The sequence below is a fragment of the Mustela lutreola genome, chromosome 3, assembly GCF_030435805.1.
Source record: "Mustela lutreola isolate mMusLut2 chromosome 3, mMusLut2.pri, whole genome shotgun sequence".
Taxonomy (NCBI): domain Eukaryota; kingdom Metazoa; phylum Chordata; class Mammalia; order Carnivora; family Mustelidae; genus Mustela; species Mustela lutreola.
Genome location: NC_081292.1, coordinates 172,680,563 through 172,708,016, shown reverse-complemented (window position 1 = coordinate 172,708,016; position 27,454 = coordinate 172,680,563). Strand labels below are relative to the sequence as shown.

Genomic DNA, 27,454 nt, shown 5'->3' with positions numbered 1-27,454 from the left:
GAGAATGGCCCCGAAGGGGAGAGCCTGGATGGGAGCCAGACGTGGAGACGTTCATGTAACAACTGGCAGGAGAAGACAAGACCCTGCAGAGGAGAGGAGGGAAGATCTGAGAGAGACTGGAAGGGCCAGAAGAAGGCGGCTGGATACATGTGAGAAAGGAGTCAGAAAGAGGGTGGGAAGAGTAACACCTGGGTAGGTGATGGGAACTCATCTCTGGATAAGGAGCAGATTTTGAGGCACAGAGAGTCATCCAAATGACTCCCTGGCTTCCTGCGGGTGGGGCTGGGATGAGGCTTCCTCATCTGGTTTTGGAACGTGCTCCAAAGTGCCTCAGAACCACACTTGGGCCCTCGGAGTAACAGAAAGGGCAGCCTGGATCCTGCTCTGGGTAGAGAAGGCATCACCCCCAAGTTGCAAAGGAATTTGCCCCTGCCCCTCTCCTGGTGTCACCCCCAGTGGAAAAAGACCAGGCCAAGGTGAAAGGACATCTTGGTCCCCTGCGGAGAGGCTGACAGTGGTGCCGGCTGTTCCACAGGCCCCTGGCTCTGGAGGGCCGGGCTGTGGAGGAGTGCAGGGTGCACCCAGGGCCCAGCTCCGCGCATAGGGACAGAGAAGGGGTTGGAGGACAGAGAGCCACCGGGTTCACTGACACTCAAAACTCAGGCTGGCTTTCAGTTTGCTGGGGGCCCAGCTCTGTGGTGATATGGCTACTGTTTACCAGGCCCGGAGCCAGCCCCTCCAAGCATCTGGTTTCACGCGCATAGTGACTGGACCTACAATTACTAATCCCTAATTACTGTTAGCTGTTGCCCTTGTCACTGTGACTCCTCAGGCCATCCCATGCACCTCCCACCATCCTTGCCCCTGGGGTCTCCATGTCTGGGGCCATATAGCCCTCAGGGCCCCGTTCACAGTCACTCAGCACCCCAGACCACTGCAATGGCCCCACTCTAGAGCCCACATCTGAATCTTTAAAAAAAAATAAAAATAAAAAGACCTCTTTGGGTGCCTGGGGCTTTTTGCTTCTCCTGCGAATTGTTCACCTTTCTCTCCCAGGCACCCTGCACAGGCCAGGCTCTTCGTGAAAGGGAGAAACTAGACTTCAGCTGTGTAGGGGCCCCCAGACGGGGGATGTAGTAGCCTCTTCCCCCCAAGCTGGGGAACTGACCCCCCAGTGGCTATTATCTCCAAACCACAGGCCTCTGCCACAGCCCTACGGTGACCAGACAGCACAGGCTGGCTATGCCTCCTGCAGCCGACAGCCCCCCTCGGGGGGTAGGTCCCAGCACAGCCTCAGGACCCCTGCAGCAGCAATACAGTTGGCAGGCTGTTCCAGAAAAGTTCCTTGTTCTCCTGTCTCCAATCCCATCCTGACCTGAACATCTACCCACAGATGGAGGCTCCCCTGCTGTCTCCTCCGAGGCCCCCTGTGATCTCAACAGTCTTGCTGGCCTTACACAGCCATCTCAAGTAGGCCCCTGGGGCCCTCTGCTCCTGGGATAGCCCCTGCCCCACTCTCCAGCTCCCATAGAGCCACGAGGCATGTGTGGCATGCTTCCCGGGGGAGTCAGAAAGCACCTTCTCAGAATACAGCAGCTCCTAATTTCTAGAACTGCAGAGTCATTCGGGAGATGAGAAACAGGGTATTGTGGAGCTGATAGTGAAGATAGGGGTTGGGAGGGGTTGCAGGTGATGGGGGGTGAGTCAGAAAGGATGGCTGTTACACGGCTTTTTTCTAAAGAAGAGCCCAGAAGCCAGCCTGTACAGTGGGATAAGTGTGGTTAGAAGGTGAAAGCTCTGCCAAGAGAGCCCCCCCTCCAACACACAAGGACATGCCCTCCCATGAGGCTGTCCTCCATCAGCCCGGACCCAGCCCAGCCCTTGTAGGCCGCAGCTTGGGCACAGCCCTTGGCCTCTGCAGTGGCTGCCGGGCACTGGAGCTGGGGCCTGGTCACTTCCTCAGACTCCAGCAAGTGGGTGTGGCCTTGTGCCGCCTTGTCATGCCCTCTGGCTTCCCACCAAGGCCATCCAGTCCACCTGCCTCTGAGCCCCGGTCTGTTGACACCACTGCCCTCTTCCCATGCCAAGCACCTCCTGGTAGCTGACAGGGGGCAGGTTCCCTCGCAGGAAGAGTCATGTTCCTGGGCACCTGCACTCCATCCCTACACCCCACCCCAACACAGCGAGGCCCATCAGATGTGGGGGGCACACCACTACCACCAGACCCTGCTACCCCCACACCTGGGAGAGGCCATGAGGTCATGGGGAGCTGCCCTCTGGAAGGAGTAGAGAAGGGACTGCCCCAATTCACCTTCACCGAGACTCTGACCCCCAGTGTCCCAGGCTGCGGAGCCTGAAGCCGAGCTTACAGAGCAGATGGTCAAAGCCTCCGAAGGCCTCTCCTCAGGGCTCTTGGAGCACAAAGTGAAACAGCCCTACACTGTCACAGAGCACAGGCAGCTCAGCAGCCGGTACTTGCTTCAGACTGACTCCGGGCTGTCCTTGTTCCTCTGGGAAAGGCCTGGACAAGTCCGGCCCCAGGGGCTTCCCTCCCCCTACTGTGGGCTGGCCATGGTGTCTCACAACCAGACACAGATGACACAGAGCTAGGGCCAGGGGACACCTCTGTCTTCCCTGTGAACCCAACTGAGATAAGCACAAGGGGGCCTTGAGGGGGAAATTAGACAGAAAGGATGGCCTCAGCTCCCAGGGAGATGTTGTTGAGGAGCAAGGAGAGCAAAGAGGAGAGGTGACCAGCCACGCACTCGCTCAGGAGTTCCAGTCTTTGTCACACTGGCTGGCAGCTTCTATCTTCTCCTCCACAAACTTTCTTCCCAATTCTCTCTCCAGCTCGGGGGGCTTTGGGGAATGTTCCCAACCAACCTCAGCCTAAGACAGCACATGGCAGGGTATACAACTGATGTCAGTTAATGGGGATGCGAACCAGCTCTGGAGTCAGGTGGGATCCCAGCCCAGCCACTCGCTAGCTGAGGGCTCAAGTGGCTTGAGCTCTCTGAGCCTCAGTTTCCTTATCTGTAAAATGGTGACAGTATCGGTGACCATCTTGCAGGGCTGGTCAGAAGAGTGAATGAGCAAGTCTATATCAGGCACTTGACACCAGGCTTGGCACGTACGAGGAACTGGCCTGACGTTAGCAGTGGCTAGGAGCAGTAGTGCAGAACTGTGGGCTCTTCGCTGAGGGAATGCGTCTTCCCCAAAACTGTCTTACTTCTCCTCCCTCCTTTGGCCTCAGCATTGAAATTGGGCCATGGAAGCCCAGGCAGGGCCTCAGATGACAGAACTCTGGACAAAACTGCTGGTACTATCAAATAAAGAAATAACATCTTTTTTAAAAGGGGGCAGGACACGTGGGTGGCTCAGTGGGTTAAGCCTCTGCCTCTAGCTCAGGTCATGATCCCAGGGTCCTGGGATCCATTCCTAGTTTGGGCTCCTTGCTCAGCAGAGAGCCTGCTTCTCCCTCTCTCTCTGCCTGCCACTCCCCCTGTTTGGGGTCCGTCTCTCACTATCTCTCTCTCTCCTCCTCTGTCAAAGAAATAAAATCTTTAAAAAACAAACAAACAAAACCAACTTCTGGTAGCAAGTAGGTTGGGGCACAAGGGATCAGCACAGGCCTGTTGAGGGGTGGGTTTGGGAGTGGGGCAGATAGAGGATGGGCCTGATTGCCCACAGAACTCCAGGTAAGGGGGGGATCTGATGGGTTAGTGACTAAGGCTTTTGCCCCCCCGCCCAATGAGGCCCAGCACCCCAAGAGATAGCTGTCCTCGGGCTCCCCCATCAGCATTTCCGGGCCTTTGTGTTTGCCTCTGCGGCGTAGGTACTATCTCCCAGGCTGTGGTTAAGATCAAATGAGACAACGCCTACGAAAACTGACTTGACTGTGCCAGGCATGGTTGCTGGGTCCGTGTGCTACAGGTGCCATGGCTGGGGCCACTGGCGGGTGGCTAAAACCATGGAGAGTTATTTCTCGTGATTCTGGAGGCTGGAAGTCTGAGATCAAGATGTCAGCAGGGTTGGTCCGAGGCCTCTCTCCTGGGCTGGTGTTGGACATCTCCCTGCTCAATCTTCACACTGTCTCTGTGTGTCTGTGTCCTCATGAGCTCTTCTAGTGGGATCAGGACCCATCCTAACGGCCTCATTCTAACTTAATTACCTCTTCAAGGCCCTATCTCCAAATATAGTCATATTCTGAGCTACTGGGGTGGGACTTCAACGTGTGAATTTGGGGGGGACACAAGTCAGCCCAGAACACTTGGTGCTCAAGATACATAGCTATTAATTCAGTTCGCCAAATGCCTTCTGCGCACCTGCATTATTTCAGGCTTTTAGAAACGTGTGAAAGAACAAAGCAGATCAAGACCCTTATCTGTGTGGGGCTTTATCCTGGGGGTGGGGGGACAGGGGACAGACATCACACAGTCAATATAATACAAGTAAATTGTATAGTGTCCTAGAAGGTGATCCATTTATGGGGCGGGAGGGGAAGACAAGGTAAGGGGGATCAGGAAATATGGGTTGAAATCTGAAGAAGTGATCATGGTAGGCCTCACTTAGGTAACATTTGGCAAAGTCTTCAGTGAGTTTGCTCTATTATTATTATTCCTAGGAAATAATATCAGATTTATTGGGCTGTGAACCCCCTCATCTCTGCTCACCCACCCCACACCCCCATCCAGCTCTAGTACTGGAGAAGAAAAGGTGTCCCTGGGACAAAAATTCCGACTTGGATGCTTGACTCTGCTCCTTACCAGCTGTGTGATACAGGGCAAGTCACCTACCTTCTCTGAACATGTGACCCCCCACCACCCGCCCACCTCTGGGCCATCACCTCAGTGAGGTGGGGTCAGGGCAGAAGCCCAGTCATGCATGGGCAAAGCTGCTCTGGGGCTGGTTAGGTGCTGAGATTTCAGAAGGAGCTACCAGATTTTGTGTAGGAAGAGCTGTGTGTCAGTTAGGACCATGTTTGGCTGCAGGGGACTGAAAACTAGAATCACAAGAGCTTAAACAAAGAAAGGATTTTTTTTTTTTTTTTTTTTTTTTTAAATCTCGCACAGAAAAAGAAGCTTGAGTCGGCAGTCAAGGACTGGCGCTAATTCCTCGGGTCAGCTAGCCTCCCTGTCCCCTCCTCCTCCAGCATACTCAGCCCCTGGCTTTTGTCCTCATGGTTGGAAGATGGCTGCTGTGCCTCCAGGCACCTAATCTGTCTTCTAGGAAGGTAGAAAAGGGATAGCGTGAAGTCTGCAGTCAGAGGTAAAGGGCTTATGAACATGCCAGATGAGTCACTTCCTTTTTTAATATCTCCCCGCTGACTTTCCCCTCTCATTCCATTGGGAATGAGAACTGGGTCAACATGGCCACCACCAGTTCCAAAAGATCCCAGGAAGTATTTCATCTGGGTCCGAGGTTACCCCCCCCCCCACCCCATTCAGGGTCCTGCTGGTAGGAAGAGGAAACTAGACACTGAGTAGGTGTCCAGCACACTGTTCTCAGCCCAGCTCAGTACTGAAGGGGTGGGGAGGAGTGTGCAGCAGACTCCTGGTGAGGCCAGAGCCTGGAACCAAGAGTCCAGGCTAGGACCACCCCTCATCACCAGCCATAGCTCTAGGAGAGGGAAGAGCCTGGAGGACCTGCATGGCATCGACAGGCCAGGGGTAGGTAGATTTTTTCCCTTCCTCTAACATTGTGCCCTTCCCTGTCCTCTCCTCACAGGGCTTTGTGAACCAGCATCCACAACCCCCATTTCTACAGACCGCCACTCTTATCTCTCACACACACTCGCCACAGGGTCTCCCTGATGCCGTGAGCGTGGTACCAATGAGTGGGGGATGGAGACAGCCCCTCATCGCTGCCTCTTGAAGGTCTTCCCCCTCCCCTCTGCAAAAGTAGGGCTGCAAAGCTGGGGAGCAGAGGTTATATGCTAGTTTTGTTGTTTTTCCTAGTGAATCGTGGTCAGCCTACCCTTGCTGAGGTCTTTCATAGACGGGCCATGCTAGGTTCCACCAGTTCATAAGGCTGGGACACATGAGCAAGGTGTTGTGCTGGAAAAGGGGCAAAGGCAGTTGTGGAGAGAGAGAAACCCCAAGTTAATATTTCAGTGGATGATGCCGCTGGGCCTGTGGGCTCCAAGACGTTGACAGCTGTGCGAAGGACAGCTCCTGCTGCCGTTAGCTCAGGCTGAGCCATTTACAAGAGGGTATTAGGGGCTTGCCCTTGTCACACCTGCTTATGGAAGCCCCCCAGGGCCCTCCTCCTGCCCATGCTGAGTTATGCTTCCTTCTCCAGAAAGTTCCAGCACACCTGCCATTCAGGAGACATCACAGGCCCAAGGGCTCGCTTTTTTAACAGTCACAGAGACTGTGAAAGCTGGAGCTGGTGGCCCAGAAGGGAAGACCCCAGAGTGGAGAGAGGTGAGAAGACAGGACACTGGACTGGGCATTCTGGGGAGAAGGACTGTGTTAGTGGGCTGGGGCCGCCATGATAAGCACCACAGATTGGGCGACTTGAACAACCAAAATTTATTTCCCCACAGTCCTGGAGGCAACAAGTCCAAGATCAAGTTGGCAGGAATAGCTGCTTCAGAGGCTTCTCTCCTTGGCTTGTAACTAGCCATCTTCTCCCTGTGTCCCTACATGATCTCCCATCTGTGGGTGTCAGCATCCCAATCTCCTCTTCTCATAATACAGTAGGACCCATCCTCATAATGAGCTCCTTAAAGATCCTGTCTCTAAAGATAGTCACATTCTGAGGCACTGGGGGTTAGATCATCAACATGAAACTGGGGGAACCCAGTTCACCCCACAAGGAAAGCCATGCTGGGGACATCTGAGGTGGGTGGGGGTGGATGCTAAATGGAAAAGGGGTGTGGGGACACCGAAGAGGCTGTCTAGCTCCCCAGCCCCCACTACTGTCACCACCACTGGGCTGGCCATCTCCTCCCGCCTCCCCGCCCATAATTCCCATGATGCCACACTGCTCCTTCCGTCTCAAACCAGCCCCAGCGCCTTCTAAGGCAAGATTAGCTTTTCAAACAACTTTTAAGTCTTCATGACAGCGCCTGCTCTTTCCTTGTGGTGACTAATGGGGGAAATTCAGGCAAGGTCAGGAAGGAGGCTGGCACGGAGTACAGTGGGTGAAGATAGGGTTTTCTGGTTGCCCCTCCCCCAATGCTCCAGGAAGGTGCCTGTCCTGGCCTCTGCCCCGGGTTGGGTTTGTCCTACCCGCTGGCCCCGGGCGGCATTCTGACCTGCCCCTGGCGGCATTCTGACCTGCCCCTGGCCACAGTGCCAGAGGCTGCAGATCTGGAAGGGGAATGAGGAAGCAAAAGAGGAAGGAGTACCGAGAAGGAAAGGGGGAAGGGCAGGGGCTCCCCCTTCCCTCTTGCCTGGCCCTGCAGGATGGGGGGTGCCCCACAGGGGAAACCATATCCCTGCTGGGAGCTACACCCCTTGCCCAGCCTAGCCCCAGGTGACCCGTTCTGCCTGCAGTGACCCAGGCAAAGCACGCTGTTCCTGCACACACTCATGCTTTCTGAAATCCGAGGAGGCTTGGGGGGGGGGGGTTGGTTAGGAGGGGGGTCCTGCCCAGCCCAGGCCCAGCTGGTCGGGCTAATTTTAGGTTTTTCCCCAGCCTGCCTGAGGCCCACTAATCTCCATCGGCCAGGAGAATGCACATTGATCAGATGGCGCCTTCATTCACAGTGTCCCCTGCACCCACCCTGCAAGGAAGCCCCTTCCTCCATCTCATTTCGAGCCCTCTTTTACCTACCCCTATTCCACCCCTCCAAACAAAGCTGTCCTGACCACCTCTTCCCAGAGAGAGCTCTCCTCCCCCTGCGCCTGGGGCATCTGCAGACTGAAGGCATAGTGGAACCCTATGTTCCCAGCGCTGACTGGGAGCTGCGCCCCAAATAAGTGCTAGGTAAGTATGGTTGAAACAAATGAATGAATGAATGAATGACCACTTTATTACACAGCAGCATCAGGAGCCTCACAGAGGTTAGGTCCAAAGTTAGCAAATAACATCCAAAGAGCTCAAAGTTTAAATCAGCCTTGAAACTCCATCTGGAAGGCGTAAACCTCTCACTAAGTCCAGCAGGACCATGTTCCTTCCACAAGACCTGTCTCCTCAGATACCTACCCCCCCCCCAAAAAAAAAAAACCTCAGGAGAGGGACCTAGTCCTTCTCCCTCCCCCACCCAGAATCCCAGATGTTGGCCCAAGACACGGAGATGACAGGAGCACTGCAGGGATTCTCAGGGTTTATCCCACATGTTCCCCCCAAAGAACCCACAACTTGAAATCTTAAAAATAAGACGCTCTCCATCCTCTCTCATTCTCCTCCAAGGGCTGCTTCTCTGTTGCCATGGCAGCCAGGCCAGGGTCCGGTAGCTCCTTGGAAGGTCCAACAGGCTGAGGATGAAGCCATTGAGAGGCACAGAGGAGGCGACAAGGTGGGCAGCAGACACTGGACGCCTGGAGTGAATGGCCTGTACGCCCAAGTCTTAAAGAACCCTGAAGTACACGGAGAAATGCTTTCCAGCTTCAGGCATGAAAAGGGAAGTGCTGTAGGCTAGAGCCCAAAAGTACCAGCCAGGAGGGGACAGCTGTTCCTCTTACCTCATCTTTCCCCCAGAGTCCAGTGCGTTTTCCCCACCTTTTTATTGGACAATTTCCAAACATAGAGAAAAATGGAAAGAATATACAAGCACTCATGAAACCTCCAGCTAGATACAACAATTGCTAATCTTTTGCCTGCGTCTCCATCTACCTATCTGTATTTGAAACATCTGAGAGTGGGCTACAGACATGGAGACTCAACAGCTTTAGCTTTAGCTGATTGCTTTAGCAGCACGGTTGGTTAAGTCTCCAACTCTTGGGTTTCAGCTCAGGTCGTGATCTCAGAGTCCTGATCTCAGGGTCATGAGTTCAAGCCCCATGTCGGGCTCCACACTCAGCACAGGGTCTGCTTACATTCTCCGTCCCTCTCTCCCTCTACTGCTCCCATCATACATGCACGCATGCTCTCATGCTCTCTCTCTCAAATAAATAAACACATCTTTAAAAAAAACAACAACTTGTAACTAACATTTATTCTAAGTAAAGAAGCTTTGCATGACTAGAAAAATAAGGGAGGGTCAGGGATTATAGAGTAAAATCATACCAAGCCAAGCCTGAATTTGTCCTCAGAAACTTCTAAATTGGATTCTCATCACAGAAGAACAAGTAAGCCTTTCAGCTCTGCCAAACATCTACCCAGGAAGCTTCTAGGTATATATTTAACAGCAAGCCTGCAAGTCGTATATTTATATTTCCCGAAATAATATTTTGTGAAACTGTGGCTATTCTACAAATGTATTCTGATCGCATAGTAGGTGCTTGAAAAGTCCAAGTGCAACCGCCCCTGGGGTGGTACCAAATCTTCCAGGCTCTTCACCTGGGTCACCTGGGGGCTGACTCAGCTTCGGTTGGCCCCAACCCAGCCTCTTGAGAATGGCTTCTATTTACTCAAAGAGGATCCTTTTGGTCCCACTGGACACCTGCTCTAGCAGTGCTGAGACCTCCTTAGCCACCCAGTCCTCTCTTTTCTTCTTATCAAATCCCTAATCTATCTGTGGCCAGTATCACAAGTTAGCTGTTATTTGTCCTTTGTTTTCTCACCATGAGTTGGTCTTATTTCCCCAAGCAGAGCCTAACGCCCTCTCCTCTTTCAACAGCTTGAGCTTTTTCAGCTAGAATTGGTTATGGACTCCAGGCAGGTAAAAATTGGGATCACCAGAGTCCCTGACCCCTGGCGTGCCAGGGACTGTGCTTAATCCCTTCCAAACATACTCTCATTTAATCCTCACAAACCCTGTGGCTGGGTCCTAGCATAAACTTCAATGTATAGATAAGGAAATTGAGGCTCAGAGAGATGGACAGGAGTCCCACAACCAGTGAGTAGCAGAGGCAGAGTCTGAACTGGCTGCTCAGGTCCCAGATTTTTAGGCACTGGGTGCCAGAGTTAGGATGTAGGGCAAAGGGGACCATGGGGATGGGTGGGGGTGGGGGAGGGAGGAGACCACTGATGATCGGGTGGATGGAGCTGCCGTATCATCTTCACTATGGTTTTCTGTTCTGAATGGGAATCTCACATCCTACAGAGGGAGTCCTACAGAGCAAGGAACTCGGTTTCCTCTGTGAGCCTTCTCTCCACCAATACTCAGTAAACACAAACAGGTATGAAAAAAATGCATCTCCCAAGCAAAAATCCAGATGGCAGAGTGCTCCACCCACCCATTTGCATTCCCTTGACAATTACGTGTCGAGTGTGTTCAGGTCGTGTCCTGAGATGCTGGCATTGCATTCCAGGGGGAATGGTTTTTCCACAGCAGAAAACCACAGGTTGATACCCTACATTCTTCTGTAGCATGTGGGACAGCTGTGGGGTCCCAGGGAGACCAGAAAGGGAGCAGAGATGGTGGCACTTGGGATGAGAGAAGAAAAGGCTGCCCCAACAGATTCCATCATTTGTTTGACTCATTCAGGGTTCAGAAAATATGAAGATGGAAACAAAGAGGAGATCTCAGTTCTTTTCCTCAAAGAGCCAAACAGAAGTGTTTGGTTTTTTTTTTTTTTTTCCTTTTGATCAAGAACTTTGTACATGAGGAATGGCTGAGTAGCAATGTATATGGTTAGTTTAAAAAATATTGATAAGAATTTGAGCTTTTGCCTTAGTCTGTGCTCCATCTGCCCAGGGAAATTTTAGGATTTGTTTTGGTAGTTAAATTAGGAAAAATATCTTAGGTGCCATTCAATTTCTATGGAGGGAAAAAAACAGCCTCACAAGTCAAGCTATTGCCTTGAGAAAGATGTTCTAAATTACTTGATCTCTCCTGCCCTACCTCCAACTTAACTTTTAACAAAATGTATTCTCCCCATCCTGTGTAGAAGCGAGGGAAGAGCAGGGTCCCTCCAGTTCAGGAGAGGGGAATATAGAGCAACACAATGTATGTCCCAGTGTATGTCCCAATCAGTGGGAGGTGGAGTGAGAGCAAAGTGAGGGGAGAGGGGAACCCTTCTCCTTCAGCCCTACCGGACCCTGCTCCTTACTTCCTGCTCAGGTCTCTGGGGAGGAGCTGTCTGTACCTGCCTGGAATAGCAGCCACTCCTGTGTCAACCTGGGAGTCCAGCAAAGCTCAGCTCACATTTGAGCTCTGCCAAGCCACATTTGGATCCTGAGGACACAGGCTGCACTTTGAAGAAGGTGCCATCCAAATGGGGAGTGTCCCAGAGGGGGCCAATGTAGCAAGGAGTTAGGGCACAAGCAAACTGCTAGTGGAACCAGTGCAAGCTCCAGTCTGACCCCAGAGGGGCCCTCTGCCCCCGAGGGAGGTAGGTAGGACCAGTCAGAGGTGTGATGCTGCTGGGAGCATTGAGGGGCCACAGAATGGTCTCTGACGATGCAGCAGCCAGTGTTCAAGGTCATCGCTCCTTGCCCTGCAGAGCTGGCCTGGGTGCAGGTAGGCATCCTTGCATAAGGGCCATGGAGCCCTCCCAGAACAAAAGCAACCCAGACCTTGGCCCTAGGCCTTTTGGCCGTTGGTATCACAAGAGCACCTCTGATGGACTGAGGTTGTCCCAAATGAGGATCAGAGGGAAAATCACCATGAGGACAGCTAGCGACAGGTCTCAGGGCTCAGGTTCAACACAAAGGTTAGTGACCCCAGTCCCCCCTAGAATGGCCTTCAGAGACCACAGCTGAGCATGAGACTGTAAACTGACCATTCAGGAAGGCCAGCTCTTCTGCTGTCGGAGCTAAAAGCAGAGCAAGGGCATCATCCCAAGCAAGAACAAGGATGCCTTCTTCTGTGCCGGACCTTTTTCCCAGTAGCAACTCCCTTGTGGCAGGGGCACGAACAGCGGCAGCCAAAATGAGGAGTTGGATTGAAATCTCCATCCACTTAATGTCCCCCCCAACAATGGGAATCCTGTGCCATGCGGAGTGCTCATCTCCAGACCCGGGCCCCTTCTGTCCTACCGCTGTCCAAGATCCTGAGCCTTTCTCCATTACAGACCGAATCCTAAAGTGTCCATAGCTCTGTGGTCCAGTGTGACTGGTTGGCTATCCAGGCTATCCTTTCTTCCTGGAAGAGGCCGCCATATGCCAACAGTCTGGCTCCTAAGTCCCAACACAGGACTGAGCGCCTGTGTCTCACCCAGCCTTACCCACCCCAAAGAGAGATGCCTGTAGCTTCCACTCTTCCTTCCTCCAATCAGTATCTGCCAGCCTGGGCCCAGAGCCACTGCAGCCACACCCACATCCAGAAGCCTTCCCACACCGAAAGTAGGGGCGCCAAGCATACACCAGGCTGTTCCTTCCTTTTATCCTTTGCCTGTGATGCCCTCTTTCCTCTTCTTACCCAGATTCACCTGGCAAATGCTTAGAGATGCAGCTTAGGCATACTGGCTAAAGAAAGCCATCTCCAGTCCCTAGAATGGATTACTTCTCCAGTACCCTGCACTGACCTTGCTCCTAGTGTTTCACTCATTCCTCTAACGAATACTTAAGTGCATACTCTGCACCTGTCCCAGGTCCTGGGGAACGCAACAGTGAACAAAAGATCAACAACAAAAAATCCCTGTCCTTATGGAAGCTACACTCTAAAGTATGTGGGAAGAAGACAAAAATATAAATAAGTAAGTAAACTACATGGCATGTCCGATTTGAAGTTCTATAAACATAAACAAAGCAGCAAAGTGGATGAGGCATAGAGAGATTAGTTATGTGTGTGTCTCCCTCACTGCTTGGTCTCAGAGGATAAGCATTTGATTGTGTTTCCCTTCTGCCTGGCCAGACACTCTGCTGAGACACTTGTCCTCTCCACCAGGGTTGCCTATCTGAGCTATGGCCTGGAAGGAAAGGATACCCATTTCTAGTATAACTGATTAAAAGAATAAAGCAAGGACAAGAAACTTCTAGAAAACAGCATTAAGCCTGGCTTCTTTTCCCCATGTCCAGAGCCAGTGTCTCCAAGCGGATTATGGTTCCTATGAAGTTATGGGGGTGGGGGGGGGGCTGTCTGCTAATCAACTGGCTGTTAATACTGTATTGTGATTCATATGTTTATGAAAATCAGAATTTTGTTCAATTCTTTGCCTGAAGTCCTCCTCTTTAAGGGCTCACAGAAATGACATTGGCTCAGTCCCCAGAACTGGTTTCAAGAAAGCCTTGAGTTGGCAGAGGTTCCTTGGGTGATCCTGGGATCCTGTGGGAGCCATTTAGCCCTTGAGAGCCCCAAGACCCCCTAGGTGTCTGAACCTGTGCCTCCCCATCCCCAGATCACTCAACTGGTCTCCAAGGAGTGAGGGCCCAAGAAAGTCAATGCAGAGCTCCCACAGAGAGGCAGCCTATGTTTCAGGAGATGACTCTCCAACCCCTACCCCAGTTTTCCCATGGACCATCCCTGACCTGAGGTGGGCTAATCACTTTCTCCTGGGGATGTGGAAGTGGGTCCCAAGACCCAGAGGTGCTGCTGCTTTTTGGAAGCTAGCTCGGGGGCAGTCAGCTGGGAGGGGACATAGAGTCTGTGATGGCAGCACAGGTAAGGCAAAACTCCACAAACTGTGAGTGGGACCTTGGAGCAAGTGTGCAGAGGGGTGGGGGCTGTGAGAGAGAGAGGGAGATAGAGGGAGGCTGGGTCTGATCATCTATGCAGTATGCCATGATACATGAGTGGCACAGGCCTGCCCAGAAGAGGGGCACGTGGCTCTGCCTGAGGACACCAGACAGGTAAAGCTTCCTGGCAGAGAGGTGATATCCAAGGTGTGCACTGATGATGAGTAAGCATGAGGCAGGGAGGAAAGAAGCAGAAAAGGGAGTTTCAGGCTACGTGTATCAAAATCCAGAGGTATGAGGCATCACAGCATGTACTGGGAAGCCCAGTGAGTCTGGAATGACTACGCAGGGAGTAAGAATGAAGAAAGAGCAGGAACTGAGACCCAAGGGCACATACACCAACCTGAGGAACTTGGCCTTGGTGGCCAGCCATGTGGTGATGTTCATGGGGCAGCTAGAGATGTAATCCATAGGCGATCGAATGATTTATTAAACCTTAGAAGCAGGAGAAGAGCTGAAGATAGACATCAAGACATTGGCAGCATAGAGGTCATGGAAATTTTTTTTTTCTAAGATTTTATTTATTTATTTGTCAGAGAGAGAGAGAGAGAGCACAATCAGGGGGAGTGACAGGAAGAGGGAGAAGTAGGCTCTCCACTGATAAAGGAGTCCAACACGGGACTCGATCCTAGAACACTGGGATCATGACCTGAGCCAAAGGCAGCCACCCAACCGAGCCACCCAGGAGTCCCGAAGTCATAGAAATTCTAACGTGGATGGGAAAATGAGGCAGAGTATGGGGGAAAATAGCACTATGCTGAGCACAGAACCCTGAGGAGTAAGACTCAGGTCTCAAGACCCTGAGCCTCCATCATGGACTCTCAGAAGAACTGGTTAACGAGTACGAGTGCCAGGTGAGAAAGAGGCTATCTTGGAAGCCAAGGAAGTGGGAAGTCCCAAGAATGAGATCATGGTCACCGGATCAAATTAACAAAGCAGTCCAGGAAGATAAGGAATGACATATAACCAGTGGACTTGATCATCTGGAACTCACTGGGGACTTCTGGAAACAGTCGTAGAAACAGAGTGCATAGAAGGGGAGGGATGAGTGGAGGGGGACTTTCACCCAGTGACGTTAGCTCGTTCACTAAGCTCAGGGTGCAAGGAAAGGAAAGCGGGAATACAAGATCAAAGGAAGGTGCTTTGCAGGTGGAGAAAAAGTTTGAGCGTATTTCCAGATGGAGGATAAGCCGGGAGAGATTGGAGGCACCACAGGGTGATAGGGGTGGATGGAGCAAGTCCTGGAGTCACCAGAGGGAACAGAATCAAGTGGAGGGGCTGAACTTGACTCTGAGGAGGGATACCCCAATCCCCAGAGATAAGGGTGGGTAGAAGGGTGTTGTGTGAAATGCAAGGGAAAGTAGGATGTCCAGGCTGCAGCCGCACTCCATCCAGGGTGAACACTGGAGAGAAATATTATGAAGAGTTTACCTGAGGATCCTGACCCTTTCCACCAGGAGGCCAAAATAATCTTCCAATTCCAAATCAATGACACCCTTTCACCATCACCCTGGGATTAAGGAAGGATCGGACTTCGACTCAGAAAATGGGCAGTCTGTATTGTATATTTTGGGCATGGAATAGTTCGAGGTGATAACAAGGTCCAGGATTCGGATGTGGTCTGCTGCTGAAATGAAGCAGAGGTAAGAGTTGTCGGAATTGAGGAGATCAGAGAAATCTGAGGCTTGGCTCCCAAACAGGAGTAGGATGTAGGAAAGACATTCATCTGCAAGCAACAGAAAATGAGTTCAGTGGCTTACATGAACAAGGAGGTATACATAATATGAAGTCCAGAAATTGAGAGATGTTAATGATAGTTCAATAACCTTTTGATGACAGGGTGACCTCCATCATCCATTTCCTCATGGTTCAAAAATGACTGCCCCTGCTCCAGCCACCACATTTTCAGTCAAGGAGGGAAAGAGGAGAAGAGGGGGTATCAGCCATAACAATAACAGGTGTTCCCAGTTATTAGGAAAGCAAAAGCATTTCTGGAAAACACTGCCTCACCCCCAGGAGATCCCCACCTAGCTCTTCTTGAAGTAACGGAGTCACATGGTCTTCCCAGCTATAAGAGAACCAGAACTGGGCATGAGACTGCCATAATAGATTTACACCCCGAGGCTGGGCACACAGCTGCATGGGACTAAAAATTCAAGGAGGAAGCAGGGACTGGATATTGGCTAAGCAAGCATGCAACCCATGACAGCAGGTCTTGTCCTGCTCCACAGGGTTAGGACTTTGGCCAGTGAGGGATGGGATGGAGATGAGAGCCACAGGAAGGTAGTCAGAGGCCAGAGCTTCAGGGTCCTTGGACTCCAGGCCCAAGTTTACACTGTGCTCGAAGTGGAGCTCTTAGCAGGATTTTGAGCAGGTGTGTGGCAGGTAGAGCTCCCCTCTGGGAAATGGAAGAGCCAGGCTTGGTCAGTTGAAGCGGGGAGGCAGGGGGGATTCACGGCACCAGTTTGGAGGGGAGCAAGGGCTGCCCAGCTTCCCATGCCCCCTGGAGGCCTCTGGGCAGCACAGACATGTGAACTGGGCAACTTAGAAGGATGCATTCTTCCCAGGGTTCCTGCCCCCACCAGGGCCCTCTGGTCCCCCTAGAAAAATAGGCACAGCAACACAGAAGGATGGACTATGGGCAAGACACTGGTTGTGAGGGGCCAAGAAGGGCTGGAAAAAGCAGGAGAACACACAGAGTATTTGGGGAGTGTTATCTCTGCACAGCTTTCCCTAAGAACCTTTAATTGCAGTTGTCATTTTACATCTATCTGCAAGTTTCTTAGATGACATCTGTGTCTCGTGCTAGGCTGCGAACCCCATAAAGGCAGGAATTGTGTGTGTGTTGGCTTACAGCCAGTCGTCAGCGCACCTGCACATAGTAGCTGGTCACTAAATAGAAAAAAACTGGACAGTTGGTCAGTCAATCAGCAGAACAAACAGGCAATGGGCACGGAAGTTGGGAGTTCACCTTTAGAGATACCTGAGCATCAGGTCAGAGGGGTGAAGTTGAGTTAGGTCATCAGAGCAGGAGCTCATTTGGACAGAGAAGAGCAAGAAGATCTGATAAGGAGAGGCGTGAGTGGATTATCCCAGCATCTTCTACCTCCCTAAACCCGATTCTGTTAATCTACTCAGTCTGCAGTGGCCCCTGCCTGCCTGGGTGGAGGAGTAGAGAAGCAAGGAGCTGTGGAAGAGAAAGGAAGGTCACTAGCCTTTCCTGACACCCACTCCTTCCCCTCTGACCTACCAAGAGTCGTGTAGCGGCAGCAGAAGGGTCAAGCTCTAGAATTAGGCGCCCTGCAGAGGGGAAGTAGTTGCAAAAAAGTAGTTGTTTTAGCTCAGTTAGCAGTCTGGCTATCTTAGAGTGAAGGCTCTGTTCTCTAGGACAGATGGCTTAGAAACTGGTCGCTGACTACGGGCAGGCAGGGCAGAAGAAACTGCTCAGGAAAATAAAGCCTTTGAACCTCCCAAGAGGTAGTGGACTCTAGAACAATCTAAACTCAGCTCTGCCTCTTATCAGCTCTGGGGTTCTGGCCCCATTACCCAACTTCTCTGTAAAATTCTGTCATCAGTTCTAATATGCACTTTTTTCCCCCTCCACACGTTAACACCTCTGAAATTAGGAAGCAATTTGCAATCAGTGAGAGGTTACAATATAGTTGGTTGTGGGTTTTTTTTTTAATGTTACATGAAGTAATGGTAGTTCTTACAACTAGGGTGTGCTGGATTTGATGAAATATGGTATTTCCCTTTTTCGGGATCAGCAATCATGTAGGTAAAGCCTTTGGCACAAGACCTGAGCATAATATAGACTCAAGAAAAAAAAAATGCTATTTTAACCCTGTTACTTCAAGATATTAAAAAACATCTTCAGAGTCTCTGTGAATTGCTTGACTCCGTGCCTCAGACTCTGTATGCACCTTAGGATGAGTCCTTTCAGGACTTGGCTGTCTGGCTTTGCAGGTGGGACTGGAATTCAAAGCCAGAAGACTGGGGGAGGGAAAGGGCAGAGGGAATTAAGCAAGAGGAAAAATGAAAGATGAAATATTAATTGATCACCTCATTGGAACCTTACAAAGGCGATTGAAATGTAGGAGATGCTGGTTCCAAGCCTGGGAAAGGCAAATGATGAAGCCTAAGTACTGATTCTGCAAGGAGCAAAGAATGGCCAGAACCAATCAACTTTAGCCTCGGAGAACCAGACCTGAAAGACTCAAGAAACCATGAACTTTGATTATTATAAGGTTGTAAGCTGAAAACGTACAATTTTTTCTTTTCTTTTTTTCCTTTTAATTGAAAAGATAGAGACCATTGCTAGATGCAAAGCTCCCTATTGATTTTTAAAGAAATGGAAGAACACTGTTAGGTCCCTGGCAGCAGATCTGGAAAGAATGTCTGATTGACCTCTGGCTCAGAATCCAGCTGTTTCCCCTACTTATTGTGCATCCCCCCCAACAAACCCACACATATGTGATTTGCTCAATTTGGATTTTATCAATTTTGTTACTGTATGAATATCTGGATGAATGCTTGACTTTAATAGTTGAATGTTTAGATTGGTTTTTGAAATGTTTTTTGTAAAAGGATTTCATTACTTAATGGAGTTGGGTAATATTTACAGTAAGATCAAGGTTTGATCTGTATTGATCTGGAGAAGTTCTGCAGGAGGTCAAGTGTTTATGGTTTTGCAGGTCCCATTTACAAGAATCAGGGAAGGACATTAAAATAGAAGATAAATAAGCTTACCAAGACGTTTATGTAAGTAGTGACTCAGGATGTTCATTATTGGGGGGAGAGTTATTAATGAATTACTCTAGGAGTAGAACTGCCCACTGTTGTGTTACCTTGATGGCTGAATAGAATTCATTTGAAAATGCTCCATTTTGCTTATGATTAACTATACGATTATATAAGTGTGGCAAATTCTGCTCAAGAAAGTATACAGCTGTATGACAGAATTAAATTCAGAAAATACAGATCATACAAAAATGCAGAACTGAGTTTTTGATCATAAGATAGCTTGGCAAGTAACAACATGTTTATAAATAATGTCTATGATGTCATTTGTCCTTTAATTTAATCAAGATGCCTTTTCTTTAGAGATAATTTTTGTCAAAACAGTCTGTGATGGAACTTACATTTGAAACACTGAGATGGAAACTGGGCTGTTTTGATGTAATTTTAATTGAAAACATTCCATAGTGCTAGGGTTAATTTGCTTGGTACTTTTGGTGTGGGCACACAATGATTATCAGCAAACTCAATGGGATTTTATGTTTTTAGCAGTATCTCATCTACCCATAACCTGGCCTGTGTTCTGGAGTGTTTTGTGGTGAAATCACCAAAAAATGGGGCTGGCCCACAGGACCCTTGAGGTCAGCCCAGGCTTACGCACAGACAATAGACACTTAACGAAGATACTACACTGTTGATACTTTATATTTCTTGAAAGTAAATTTTATCTCTTAATTTGAAACTTGTTTACTGCTTAGTCAGTACCTATCTCTCCTCTGGTTCTAGAAACGGCTGAAAGTGGATTTGCACGGTGCTGGGGGTGACTGAGAGAGGGTGCAGCAGCTTTGGAAGTATACGGCCGCAGGCACTGGGTGGGCAGAAGCTGCACCGAGACTGTGACTACAGACATGGATCCTCAACAAAGAAATCAAGCTTCAGTTTGATAAATCTGATCTGGACCATCTCCAGCACATTTTATATGCCTTATGTACCGTTCCTCAGACACTGTGACAGTACAAATAGCATCTTCTGCTTGATCCTAAAATAGCTGGAGATACTGCAGCTCCTTCTTGGGGGTCCCTGCTGGCGAGTGGAGGCCAAGTGCCAAGTCCATCCGCTGTGTCCAACCTGCACCAACCCGGGCACGTGTCATGGAGTGCTGTCATCCAGGCTATGCTTGGACTGGAAAGAGCCTATCTTCTGCACCATTCTAGGTCTGCACAATCCTTTCTGGAAGGAGTGGGACTAAGCCACAGTGGCTGGCAGCTTCCCCGGGTTCTCTTCCACTGCAGCAGAATCTTGAGAAGGCTGAACTCCCGCCAAGGCTGCTGCTGGAGTGTCGGGCTGGATGGTCCTGGTCCCCGGATCCTTTCACTTCTTCCAGAAGGTAAGCCACTGCACACACTGGCAGAGGTCACTGACCACCCTTCTGTGGGAGGTCAGGGATGCCCCTACTGGCTGGGGCTTATCCCACTTGGCACCCCAAACTGGTTTGTTTTTTTTTTTTGTAAGGAATGAACTGGGCAGAAGACAATGGGTTAATAGAGCCCTCCCTCTTCCTGCCTTCCTGACCAGCTCAGCATGCACTGCCTGAGGTGGGTCAGTGGCTTCCTATGTAGGTATTACAGGCAGTCCTCTTGCCATACCTCCCTCACAGGTACACACATTCATACTTATGCTCACACAGGCTCGTTCACCTGTGTGCATTTCACACCCACACATCCTCACCACCAAATGGGCAAACCATCCAAGGGATGGGAACCATGCATGGCACATTCCTCAGCTTAAGAGATGCTCTTTTGCATCTACCCCTGCCAGCCCCCCAAGGATAATATCATTCACCAGGAATTAAGACCCAACCCTCCACCCTTAAAACCCCAGGCAGAGAGGATCTGGCTACCTATGGGATTGCAGGTACTATCGTCTTTGTCATGACAGATTGCAGAGTGTCAAAGAGCCTTCTGAACTCTGGTCCCATACCAGTATGGACAGCCAGCCAGCACAGATGAGTCCCAGCTACTGGGGCACCTCCCTGCTGCTAAAAGTGTGCCCACCAGCTCCTCAACTGCTACCCATAAACCCTGCTGGAAACCCCACCTAACCACAAACCCTTGGCTGGCATCCCCACCCCCCATATATTATTCAAAATACTTGAAGTTAACTTGACCAGGTTTCTGTAATCAGCAAGCCTATTTGAATAATAAAAATTTTCTGTTTACTGTAGGTATCCCAAAACTCACTTTTCCATTACCACCTTGTCAATGGACCCCCTTGACATGAAAGGACTATTATTTGGACCCCAAAGTGAGCAAAAATTCCTCAGGAAACCATGGATTTGCTCTCTTCTGCCCTCATCCAAAGCTATCCTAACTCAGCCCAGCCGTGTCTGCCTGATGTAGAAGCCTCCCAACCATGTATACGGGCCCACCATGTTGCTAGGAAACTTCTGCTCTTACGCCTGTTTTTCATAGACTCCAGTTCTGTGTGAAGCCAATCCATGTCCTGGGGCTTCATGGCTTGGAGAGACGAACTCAATGGAAACAGGCATTGGTGGGCCTTGAAGTCTAACCGCTGTGGATGGAAAGAACTCTAAGAGACAGGCAAACTCAGTTCTGGCCACTTGGAGTAGACACTTGACCTTTAGTGGTTGGCATTTTCAAACAACTAGCCTAGGTAACCACTCAACAAAAACCATGTCATACCATCCCAAACCATAGGAGCCACTGAGGGCACCCTAATTTGAGGAAGATCCTCTATTATGAAAAAAATTGTAGCTATGATCAGACACCAGCAAAAGACTTACTGTTAGTCAGCAGTCCCTGGACCAAGTCCTGCATCATTCTGTAGGGACTTCCAGGGTGCAGAGAATAGGGGAGACTTGCTCTACCATGGAGACCTCTCCAGCATGTTCCCTGAAAAAAAGCCAGAGCACAGGTATGGATTGCTGCCAGGGTGCCAACACAGAAGGATCCAGATGTCAGGTCTTCTGGCAGAACATGCTTCAAAGTCAAGGTAAGGTCCAGAAAGACCCGAAAGCCTTCTTTATCCATCTCAGATATCAGGACCCCCTGAAAAACTGGACTCTGTGATGGTCTTGGCCTCTTGAATTGCTGGTGTTATGGATGTCATCATCAAGACGACAAGTGTGATCTCCTGGACCAGTACTGCTTCCAGCCATCATAGTCGCTACTCACCAAGGTCAGGTTCTAATCCACTGGGCCTCAGTTGGCACCTCAATTCTGGAGGCATAATTCAAAGCTTAATATGCGCCCAATCCATTTTTCTGTCCCTTGTTTTTGTTTTTAAAAAGTGAGCCTAAAAATAAGTCCTACATTGCTATACATGGAGCTGATTTTCAGCCAGAATCCATCCTGCTCAGTAGGTGCTTGTGTAGTTCTAGTCGTTAAATATTTTTAATATGACCACTGCCTACACGTCAGACATGACCTATTCTTTGCCTCTGATAAGTTTTCTGACTTTGCCAGTCTTTATATGACCCAGAACACACACTTTGCACAGGAAGTTCCAATTTCCAGCACTGTGAAATGTCTCCCCAGTCCCAGACCACGCTCCACTGGAGGACAGCACAGAGAATGTGCAAGGACCCTGAGAATTCCCGGGGACCCCCTGGTTATCACTGGCCCTGGGGACCTCACTCCAGACATGCTTGCTTCTCTCAGGGGAATCAGATTCTGGCACGTCAGAGGAAAACCTACCACAAATGTCTAGAGCCTTCAGGCTACAAGAGAGATAACTGCACAATGGTGGCATCATCTGGATGTCTCACCCTTCTCAGCGACATGTCCCTGCTGCAGTTGGGAAGGCCACTTTCTGGTTGCTATAAAGTTGCAGAGGCAGCGGCTCCTGTCACATGCTGCCTTCAGACACCCCTGACTCTGCACATTCTACGCAGGGAAGTGTGGCCTTCCCTGCCTACCCCCACACTCCCCCAACAAGAAGAGGAATAAAAGGGGTCAGGGTTGGCTAAAGGCTTACATTTTATTTATTCTTTTTTTTATTTTTATTTTTTGGCCGGTCTTATCCCCTGGACTTTCTCTCTTTGGGGCCTCCCCTCTGCCCCCCACCCCAGCTTATAGATCTGCCCTGGCATTTCTAACTTTCAGGATCACCCTTGATCTTCATAGTGGCCACTCGGACATCTCCCCAGACCTGAGTGACACCTGTGCTCTGCCCGGCACCTGTCTGGGCTGGGACCTCAGATGTCACAATAGCATTTCCTGTTTGGGGAGTGTGTCTATGCCTAGCTGAGCTCAGGAAGATGTCAGACTGATTTCTTCCTGTCCCCCTTCCACAACTCCACCAGGACCCAAGGTATCTGGGGCCACACGTCCTTCTCTCAGTTCACTCATGTCTTGAGCTGTTGAAAGGTGGATGCCCACAGGGTTAAGTCATGGGGGGCTGAACAGAGCCTCAGGGCGCATATGGTTTTGCCTCAGGAGGACAATCAGGGGTGATGCACTGGCCGCCACCAAAGTGGGGGGGGTTCTCCCTGGAGCTGCGACAGGCAAACTTCACCTGAAAATTAAGAAGAGAGCTTTGGGGTGCCTGGGTGGCCCAGTTGGTTAAGCGTCTGCCTTCGGCTCAGATCATGATCCCAGCATCCTGGGATCGAGCCCCACATCAGTACCTGGCTCAGCAGGGAGTCTGCTTCTCCCTATCTCTCTGCATCTGCTTCGAGCTCATGCTCGATCTCTCTCTCTCTTTCTCTCTCTCTCTCTTTCTGTCTCAATAAATAAATAAAATCCTTCTTTATTCTTTATTCTGGCTATTTTGGTAAAAAGCACGTTAGTGAAGAACAACTCAAAGGAAAGGAAGGAAGGAGGCTTGGAATTTTACAGAGGCGGCTAAACAAGGGGGCGATCTTGGAGTCTTATGGGAGTCACAAGAAAGGATGGAGATGAGAGCTCTCTTGGAAACACTCAGGGCAGTGTGGTCCTTTGTGGTTAGCTGGTTTTCCATTTCCATTTCCGCCACAAAGTAGGGGAGGGGAGGTTCCATGATTGAGGCTGCACAGGGCTCAGATGAAGTTCAACATTGTCAGAACCACATTTTGTTCAAGAAGAATATTGTTACTGAATAACTCAGAGGTAGTCATTATACTTCCTGAGTGGGATAAAGCAAAGCCTTTTAGGAAATAGTCCATCCAGGATTCTTGCTGATGTCGTTCCTGCAAAATTGTTGAGCCATCTCTTAAGAAGTGGGGCAAAGGTCGGTGGTTTTAAGGTCCTAAGGATTGGCATCTTAAAAGAGGGATGCCCCAAATAGAGAAATAATGCTATAGAAGTTGCATCAGAGTAAGGAGCCAGGAGTTGAACCTTGAGAATTAACCAGTCCAGTGGATTCCAGAGGTCCCCAGAAGAAAAACCCAGCAATATCACTGAGCTGCTTGACGCTAAGATGGCCATGCTCTTGGTGGCGTTGTCCAAAGTCTTCAAAAGCACGTGTGACCCAAGCATTTTGTCAGACTTCCCTAGTGAACCAGCAGCAGCTGGTTCAGGGAGAATTCTAGCCCATGCATGGTCTGCTGCGGTGCTGGGTCCTTTGAGGTTAATGCCAAGTTATGGGGCTTCAGCTCACAGAGCTTCTTCGGATTCTGGGGGAAAGGCCAGCTGCAAGGCAATTGAGCGTGCTTCAGTGACAATAGCTCTAGTCTGCGGCTGACTGCTCGTGCTTTCGGGGAAGCATCAGAGGAAAACAAAAAAACTATCTGCACATGACAAAATAAAATGGCTGTGGTTAACCTATTACTGACAAATTTCTGTTTTTAAAAAAATTAAGATTTTATTTATTTGAGGGGTGCCTGGGTGGCTCAGTCATTAAGCGTCTACCTTCAGCTCAGGTCATGATCCCAGGGTCCTGGGAACAAGCCCCACATCAAGCTCCCTGCTGGCCGGAAGCTGGCTTCTCCCTTTCCCACTCCCCCTGCTTATGTTCCCTCTCTCACTGTCTCTCTCTCTGTCAAATAATAAAATACATTAAAAAAAAATCTTCTTAAAAAAGATTTTATCTTGTTGAGAAAGAGAGAGAGCACAAGCAGGGGCACAGCAGAGGCAGAGGGAGAAGCAGGTTCCCCACTGAGCAGGGAGCCCAGTTCGGGGCTTGATCCCAGGACCCTGAGATCATGACCTGAGCGGAAGGCAGAGGCTTAACCGACTGAGCCACCCAGGTGCCCCATTGACAATTTTCTAAAGTGTAAGATCTCTTGGGTGTTCATAACAGAAGCAGGACAACTGACAAGGACATTTGTTCATTTACAAGGTTATTAATCATATTAAAAAATAAACTTGATTCAGAAAGCCTTGTAGACAAAATATTAACACCATGACTAACTCTATTTTCAAAGAGGAGCAGATATTATACCTAACTTATAAAGGTAGATGCTTAACCAACTGAGCCACCCAGGCGTTCCCGGAATAAGTTCTAAATATGTACATATGAATATAATTCCACAGTTAGGTGATAGGACACCCAGTGGAAAAACTGCCTCCCCCGCACCCCCCAGAAGATGTTAGATTCAAATGAAGAAAGTTGTAAGTGAGTTACCATTTGGAGACCCTGCTGACTTTCTGACTGACAACATCTACTATGGTTGGCTACTCTCAGCTACAGCAGTGCCAAGAAACGTCAGGGCCAGTGAGGGCATCGGGAAAGCTGGCAATTTCCCACACAATGCACAGTTCTGGAAATCTGAATGCAACTACCTATTACCTATTAACCTGGGACAGGCTAGGTCACTTCTCTTCCTACACAACTCATCAATAGCAACTGTTAGATAAACCCAAATATTTCCTAGCATTTCTCTTCTTACAAAATGAAAGAACAAATCATGTATGGTTTTTCCTTTGGGAAATCTCAAAGACAGTGGTAGGTGCAAAAGCTATCACTCAGGATCAATTTGGGGGCAGGCAAAACATCAAAAGTTGTCAGGATATTTGAATAACTGAATGAGGCAGGATCTCGCATTCCTGAGAAATAGTACTTGGCTACTTATTTAAAATGACAATAAAGGATTTAAAAAATAAACAGAAAGGGTAACATGATTGTAAAGAGTCGTAGCTCCTTCTCAAGAGAGAGAATTTTGCTCTTTTTTACATAATCAAGGTCATCAGAAAGTCAGCATAAACCATAGAAGGTTCTGGTAAAGCACACAATCTTTGTTATCTAGGCAAACTAAGCAGAAGGTAAATAATCATCTAACAAACTCGTATTCATTTCCTATTGCTGCTCCAACAAATTACTGCAAATTAAAGAGCTTAAAACAACCTAAATATATTATGTTATAGTTCTAGACGTCAGAAGTCCACAATCAGTTTCAAAGTTAAGATGTCAGCAAAGAGAGTTCTTCTTGAAGACTTCAGGAGACAATTTATTTCCTTGCCTTTTCCACCCTCGAGCAGTCCTTTTTACTCCTGGCTCGAGGCCACTTCCTCCATCTTCAAAGTCAGCAGCACTTTATCTTTCAATGTCCTTCTGCTTCCATTGTTATACGGCCTTTTCTTCATTCTGACTCTCCTGCCTCTCTCTTATAAGGACACTTGTGATTACACTGAGCTCAGGGGGTGATCCAGGATAATCTCCCCCATCTCAAGGTCCTCAATTCAATCTGTAACATTCCTTTTGCCATGTAAAATAGCATATTCATGGATTCCAGGGATTGGGTTGTGGCCATTACTAGGGGGCCATTGTTTGATCTACCACAAACTTCTTATGAAGGGCAGACCAATAATTTTCTCATTTTAACAGAGGAAACCAAATTCTAGTTTCCCATCAACCCTACTGGATACCAAAGCTCTTTTTGAAAATCTTACAAATAAATCCATCCAGCCAGCTTTAACCATAACAGATAAAATTATCTTTTCTAGAACCTTCTATAACATTCAATATCCACCCCTGTGGAAAATATACATTATATGTTAATAAAAAAAAAACCTTTCAATATCCATTCCAGTTATATCCTACGCTTTCTTGTTTCTCATTCAAACAAACCAGCCTTTAGGGCAAAACCACTCTTTTTCCTTAACAAAACACATCCTGCATAGCTCAGTTCCCAAAATTCCCCCTTATTTCACTCAGACCTCTCTCCTCTTTTTTCTCTATGGCAAAGAAGAAGCCTCCCTTCTGTTTGCCCATAAAGCCTCTTCCCAATGGAAGGACCTCAAGGTATCTGATAATTTCTCCTTCTTGCACCTTTAGCTTCTTCTTTAGTGGTTCCTTCCCATCAGCATTTAAACATGCTCATCTCTGCTCCCCTCAGGCCTTCACTTGACCAGCCCTTCTTCTCCACCTTCCTGTATTAGAAGTGCTACCTGTGCTTATTACTCCCATACTTTATCTCCTATTCACACCTTAAACCCACTGCCATCTGCAGGTCTCTTCACCCATCCCTCCACTGGTAGACCGCTCTCCAGGGTCAACAAGAGCCCCTCCCATTACCACATCCAACTGATGCCTTGTATTACTTGATCCCCCAGTAGCTCTGGACTGTCGCCGAGCCTCTCTCTGGAAATGTGCTTGTCGTTTTCCTCCTGTCCTCTGATGGCTCCTAGATGGTGTCCATCTGAGCAAACAGCCCTACTGTCTAACCAGGTGCTCATGTCAAAAGCCTGCTTTTCATCCTATGGTCTCCTCATCTATATCCATCAAGTCACCAAGTACCACCTTCTAAAAACTTTTTTTTCTAACTGATTCATTCCCCTCCAGGGCCCCGCCACCATCTTAGCTGAGGCCCCGTTTTTCCCTTGCCAGGATGAAAACAGCCTCCTACTGATCCCACTACCTCCAATATGGCCTTCTTCCCATCCGCAGTGTGCAGAGGGTCAGAGTGTTGTTTCTGAGAAGTACAGATCTGAGCTCACCATTGCATGGCTTCAAGTCTCAACACCCACTCCTCCCAAATCACCCCCACTGCCTTCCTGTTGAAACCCAGCCTACTTAGCTGTCCTGTGGACCTTTGATTATCTTTCCAACTTTATCTGGTGCCAACTCCCCTCCTCAAATCCTGCCACATCTAATGACAGGGTGGACC

The 27,454-nt window shown here is 49.2% G+C and overlaps 1 protein-coding gene across 1 annotated transcript in view; it reads right to left on the bottom strand.

The window, feature by feature from the left end:
* LOC131827958 (translation initiation factor IF-2) overlaps positions 1 to 27,454 on the bottom strand; it is a 75,257-nt gene that overhangs the window by 41,355 nt on the left and 6,448 nt on the right. The window contains exon 3 of the mRNA XM_059168882.1: positions 21,212 to 21,320. Within this exon, the coding sequence (XP_059024865.1) occupies positions 21,212 to 21,320 (109 nt within the window). The remainder of the gene's footprint in view (positions 1 to 21,211; positions 21,321 to 27,454) is intronic.